The sequence below is a fragment of the Pinus tabuliformis genome, chromosome 3_1, assembly GCF_031772625.1.
Source record: "Pinus tabuliformis cultivar Carrire ecotype Pingquan chromosome 3_1, CPIR1, whole genome shotgun sequence".
Taxonomy (NCBI): Eukaryota; Viridiplantae; Streptophyta; class Pinopsida; order Pinales; family Pinaceae; genus Pinus; species Pinus tabuliformis.
The window spans coordinates 364,834,935-364,841,685 of NC_142301.1; the positions used below are offsets into that span (position 1 = coordinate 364,834,935).

General features: G+C 43.3%; 1 protein-coding gene across 1 annotated transcript; it reads left to right on the top strand.

Annotated features, from left to right (window-relative positions):
• Positions 1–1,582: 1,582 nt before the first annotated feature.
• LOC149187205 (uncharacterized) lies at positions 1,583–2,236 on the top strand. Its single transcript, XM_089409589.1, has one exon. The coding sequence runs from the start codon at positions 1,583–1,585 to the stop codon at positions 2,234–2,236; it is 654 nt and encodes a 217-aa protein (XP_089265715.1).
• Positions 2,237–6,751: the final 4,515 nt, after the last annotated feature.

Sequence of the window (6,751 nt, forward strand, 5' to 3'; positions counted from 1 at the left end):
AGAAATTCCGTGGAAACAAAAATCTTGAGTCCAATGGTTAAAAGAGGAGGGAAAAAATTCCAAATTCTTCCACAAAGCAATGCTGCACCACCACCATCACAACAGAATCTTCTCCTTGAAAGACAGCCAGGGAAACAGAGTAACGTAGCAGAAAGAAATGGAACGACTCCTGGTGGAACATTCCAAAGACATCCTCATAGAGCTAAATGCCAATAGAACCGTGGAAATAGACAAGATCTGCCAACACAACCCTAAGAAAGTCTCTAGAGAACAAAATCTGGCTCTGCTCAGGGTAATCACAAAGGAAGAGCTTGAGGAAGTGGTCAACAAAATGCCAAAAAATAAGGCCCTGGGTCCCGACGGCTTTATAATCGAGTTTTACCAAGCTGCCTGGAGTTTTATGGGAAATTACTTGCTCGACCTAGTGGAGGAATCTAGGTGTTCTAAGTGTATGCACCAGCGACTGAATGCCACCTTCTTGGCCCTAATCCCTAAGAATGGCAGCTCGGACGAATCGCAGGGATTCAGGCCTATATCCCTTTGTAATGTAGTTTACAAAATTCTAGCAATAGTCATGGTAAACAGACTCAAGCCAATCCTACCAGATCTCATTGCATCGGAGCAAACATGCTTCGTTAAAGGGCGACAGATTACAGATGGAATTATTGTGGCCCAGGAAGTGATACACTCCCTGAAAAATTCCCGCAACCCAGGTATGCTTATCAAATTAGACTTGGCTAAGGCGTTCGATCGAATTAGCTGGGGGTACTTGGAAGGCATTCTCAAAGCACATGGTTTTGAACAAAGATGGATAAAATGGATCCTATCTATGGTAGGCACCCCAGTGATGTCAATTTTGTTAAATGGCACCCCCACCGAAGCCTTCAACCCCTCGAGAGGGCTAAGGCAGGGAGATCCCCTGTCTCCTTTCCTCTTCATCCTGGCTGCGGAAGGTTTGGGTAGGTTGATCAAGGCCCAAGTCTCCAGGGATCAGTTAAAGGGATTGCGAATCTGTGGGAATGATCTCCCGGTTACGCATCAACAATTTGTAGATGACGTGATGTTATATGGTCAAGCCACGTTGAAGGAGGCCCAAAGAGTCATTAAAACTTTATCAGAATTTAACCAAGCTTCCAGGATAGAGATTAATAAGGATAAATCTGAAGTGTTCTTCTTTAACACCCCGCTGGCCGCCCAAAGGTTCTTGGCGCGCACTATGGGCTTTAGCATTGGAACCTTCCTGTCAAAATACCTAGGTATTATGCTGCATGAGCGCCAATTCAGGACAGCTAATTGGGAACCCCTAATTAAAAAAATCAGGAACAAGATGGAAAACTGGACCTTTCTCTCGTTGAATGCCCCAAGTCAGTTAATTCTACTGAAAGCTGTTCTACAGGAAATCCCAATTTACAAAATCTCCTGCCAAGCTATCCCAAAGTCTACAAGCCAAAATCTGGTTGCCCTGTTCAAGAAATTCCTCTGGTAGCTAGCAAGACCAGAAAGTGGGCCTTAATTTCATGGGAATGGCCTCTCTAAAGATGGACGTTTAGGACTACGTGACCCCTTCATTCTTAACCAAGTAATGGGTGTGAAGCTCTGGTGGAGGTGGACTCAGGGAGGCCATGATTTGTGGAAGGTGATTTGGGAAAGGAAATATGAGGCAGCAGAGGAAGCTGCAAGGAGATTGAGAAGCCAGACGGAAGCCAGAGGTTCCGGAATCTGGAACCTGGCAAGAGGCAATAAAGATCTGATAAAAGAATATAGTTTCTGGGAGATAAGAGAAGGAGATAAAGCCAGATTCTGGGAAGAATCATGGCAGCAACGTGAAAGGCTTATCCATCAAGAAAACCTTCAAGCCATCCACGCTTTCACGACCCAAGCTGAGGAGGCAACTGTCGGCAAATTCTGGAAACCAGGTGAAGGAGGATACTGGTGCAAATGGAAACATAAGGAAGACTGGGAAAGGGCCCCCGAATTAGACCAATGGCAGGAGTACTACAAAGAGATGGCATCCCGTAAAGTGGTAAGGAAAACAGGGTCTGACATTCTAATATGGGGCAACCAAATTCAGGGCAATTTCTCAATAGCAGAAGCCTATTACCAAAAAGCTAAACAAAATCAACAGGTGGAGACAAAAAAATGGAGAAATATTTGGAAAACCAAACACTGGCCGAAAGTTTCATTCTTTGTTTGGACTATGCTACATGGAAGAGCGCTTACGTGGGACCAAATGTAGAGAAAGGGGCGCCACGGTCCTTCCCGCTGTGCGCTCTGTAATTCACAGGAGGAGACCATGGAACATTTGCTGAACCGATGCATAGTAAGCAATACCCTATGGGAAAGCCACTTCAAATTGTTTGAGCGCCGCCACAGAAATTATCAGAACATCGTCAACACCATAGAAAATTGGCCAAGGAAGCCTTACCAAAACCCAGTGGTCAATCGTGCATGGCTGCTTTCCACCAGCTTCTTGCTCTGGAACATTTGGAAGGCCCGGAATGGTGTAATCTTCAAGACAGAAAACAGAACTCCAGTAGACATATGGGAACAAACCACCAAGAACCTGAAAGAAACGATCTTAACAGAAAGCTGGAAGGATGAAGACTGTCAGGCATCGCAAATAGAGGAGGAAATTCTGAAAAGACTAGGGGTAAACCAGAATATGGTAAGTGGGGGTGTCAAAAGTAAAGTCCAAGACCGAGAGGTGGCAGAAAGCAACCGGTATCGCCACCCCTTGCAGGGGTTCATAAAACTTAATTTTGACGGCGCCACTAAACATAACCTGGGTGTGGCAGTTATTGGGGGAATCTTCAGTGGTAAAACCCTGAGAACCTTTGCAATGGACTGTGGGGAGGCCACCAACAACGAAGCGGAGTTGCATGCTCTAAAACGAGGCCTAGAAATCGCGATACAGGTAAAATTCAAGAGTCTCCAAATGGAGGGAGACTCGAAGCTAGTGGTCGACATGGTAAGGAAACTACAACAGCAAAAACTAGTAGACAAAATCAGTAAGAGTTGGAGAACGGCGTGGCTTGTTGGAGAAATAGGGAAACTGCTACCCAGAATCAAATATCTAATCCCGTCACATGTCAGGCAATCAGGAAATAAACCAGCTGACTGGCTTGCAAACTGGGCAGTCGGAATAGAGGTAAGGGGATCGATAGCGTAGGCCTGGTTCAACTACTCCCGGAGGAGCACGATCACCTTCAACAACTGCTTGACGTTGATAAGGGTGATAATGGCATGCCCGAGGTGAATCATCAGGATCAGGTGGCATGAAGCAACTGTGGGGAAAGATTGTCGCGGGTGGCGATGGACAACACATTTGTGGGAAAGGACAGGAGTATTAGGAATGATGATGCTAGACAGATGACGGGGCAAGAGAGGACTGGCCGAGGTGATGGGGAAGAAGCGAGAATAGAGACGTCATCAAGGAAATATCTGGAGCTCGTTTGGGAAGTCGGGATAAACGGCAGAGAAAGGACGATAGGTGGAATAAGGGGTACAGAAAGGATACGGCAGGAGCAGCCGGGAGAAAATTGGAATAATGAAGCATAAAGAAGGATGAACAAGTTTTGCCACATCCCGAGGTAGGGACGCGGGGATGATAGCCGGCGAATTAAATGGCCAAGTGGAGGTCTGGTTGCAAGGACAACAGAAAGATAACAAACAACAGCCAAAGGTGGCAGATGGAAAGCTCATGCAGTTTGGCGAGAAGCATGAAAGAAGGAGGAAAGGTGGCAGCGCGACTCAGCGACCAGACTTCGTCCCCGGCTCAGGCAAGGAAAGGTGGTATGTTCTCTCTCGTCCCTGTTCTCCTGATAGCATTCGAATTGTCAATGCCTGTCCTGAAATGCCCCATCTCAGTCAGCAGTATAACAGTAGTAGGATAGACAGAGGCCACCCCGGAAATAAATTAATTTACCTCTCTCCCTCCAGAGCTAAGGGGGACTTGGCTGGAGAGAATTTGGGCTCCTATCGGGAGGCTCAGCCCACGCCCCGAGCAGAGAGGTGGGAAGGGAGGGTTGCTTTGTCGAGCCTTGTTGCGCTTCAAGACTGGCACCGATGCCCTACCCATGTCAGTTTCCTGGATATCTCCCGTAGTGCTTTACCCGGTTGCCCCCCCACCAGATGGATAGATTAGCAGTGCCCAGCCATGCTGGTCTGCATGGTATCTTCAGGACTGTAGAGAGAGGGTGGAGTGACATGAGATGCCTAGCTGGAAAAGTTGAATTACGGCCCCGGACTGCAAGCCGGAACCTCCCCCAGGACCGACTTGCTAAAGCTTGGGCGGTAAGTGTGTGGAATTCAGCTGTATTACATTTAAAAGGAACTGACTTGTGGTTTGCTGTTATAATAGGTAGTAAAGCCCCCACAAAAACAAGATCCCAAGACCGCAACAAGATGGCACCGAAAAAAGAAAAACCAGCCAAGGCTCGGGAAGAAGGCACCAGCAGCAAACCAAGGAAAAGGGGCAGGAAGCTGGACTCAGACAAGAGCATGTACATGATCAATGCATATATGGCAAGAAATTCCCCAGAGACTCGCACTCAAATCCATGGGTGGGAGAGGGAGTTGAGGGCCATTAGTGAGAACAAGGAAATCCCCCGCGGGGAATGGGAGGATCTGATCCTGGACCCAGGAAACACTAGAAGCAGAAACTCTCTATTCAATAAAATGCTTCAGTAGTACTGGATAATGAAACATGTGGTTGCTCGGGCTATGGAGATGAATCAGGCAGTCCACGAAGAAGAGGAAGAGGAACGCAAGCAGACAAAGGAATAGTTCAAAAGTCAGATAACAGAGGGATTAGAGAATCTAAAGAATTCCCTCCTGAAAGAGTTCGCTGCCATCCAAGTCCAGGTAGCGAGAAACCACCTGCTGTTGAAGAACATGGAACAAATGTTGTTGGAACAAAAATGGACCATTGAGTAGAAGACGGCGAAACCTGGGAACAACGCCTCAACGCCCACCCCAGTCAACTCGTTTGATGACGATTAACTAAGCTGAGTCTTTAAATTTTGTTTAAATATGTTGTTAAAACAGGACTCCGACTGGATGTTAAGAACTGCTCCTGTAGCTAGTTTAGTTAAAAGTAGTCAAAAGCATGGTTATGATAGGATGAAAGAGAAAAACATTTTCAAATTTTGGTCTGGTTACAAGGCCAATAGGTGGCGGTTTGGTTTCCTTCGGGCATACTTGCCACTTGAACTTTAGTTTGCTGTAAATCTGTTTTCGTAATATGGAATGAGGAATGCCTAAATTTACAAAAAAAAATATATAATAAAGTTAGTAATTAATATGAAAAATGGGCAAAAAGGGAAAAACATTAAGCAAAATGTTTTTTTGTGAATTACATGTTTTTCACATATTTACATTAATACTTAGGGTAAAGCATTTTTGTGGGTTTTTGGTATGAAAAGTGTTTTATATGGGGGAAAATTGATTTTCCTAGGCAAAAAGTGTTTTAACCTTAGGAAAAGGAGTATTATTAGGAAAATGAATGAATTGAAGGGGGGGTGAAATTTTATGAGGGGAATCTAGTACTTGATATCCATAAGTCATTGAGCCGAGGGTCCGGTCCCTCTAAGAGTCAGAGAAATGATCTGAGCCTCTTTGAATTAAAGGTTTTAAGTACTTTGAGCTTTATTATGGGAAATTAGTTAAGTAAAGGGGTGAAATGAATGGGGGAAGTTAATTAATTGACTTTTAAATCCATTTGCATGCTTGATTGTCCATTCATATTTGGAACATATGATGAAAAATGATCAATATGCTTTTTGTTTAATCAATCATCATACTTCTGCAACCTTTCTTCTATTTACCCATCTACTTATCCTACCATTTTTTCTTCACTTTATTAGGGTGCATTTAAGCTAGCAAACCCTTATCAATATTTTCTTTTCTTTACATAGCAAACTATCTAAATCAAATCTTATATCATCCAAGGGCTCAGATTAATCAGTTGAGATCCTTTTATTTACTCTACCTATCTAATTATCTGCCAAGATTATACTGTTTGGTAAGATTTTATTATCTATCTATAAACATGAAATTGAAAACATGAAATAGCCAAGTTTTAACATTTTGACTATTCATGGATTGTGGCATAAGTAACAAGTTGCACACAATCATGTATTAAGCATAAAAAGTACATAGTAGTGGCATTTTGACTTTCACACTTCCATGGCCTCTTTTGTCTTTTGGGGTTCATATATTTCATTTTTTTTTGTGACCTATTTTCATTCTTTTTGTCCTTTGATTATTCTTTTGGGACATACCGTCTTTACATTTTTTATTTTTTATTTTTGAATATGGAAAACATTTGCACAAAGAAAAGGTATGTACAATATTACAAGGTTTAATCTCAATCATTCAAAATTATGACTCCTATTGGTATAGGAACCTAACAGAACCCTAAAGTCTCAGAATGTCATACGTTGTATTCAATAAATGACCACTTGAGTCATGGTGTAGAATCATAATGTGACCAATGGAAGAGCCACTCGAGCTCAAGGTAAATAATTCCCTTCCTCTAAATATTCTGATATGGCTTGATGTACAACCTCATCCCTCCGCTATGTTAGTCCCTATATATGAGCTCACATGGCCTTAATATTATCATTACATGTATGGATTGCATATGGTACTCTCTAGTATGTACCCACCACTCACTTCATTGTTTTAAGAAAATAAATTCTACCAAAAATCTATGCATTTTATGGATGTTGAAGTGTGTAATGAGTGTCGT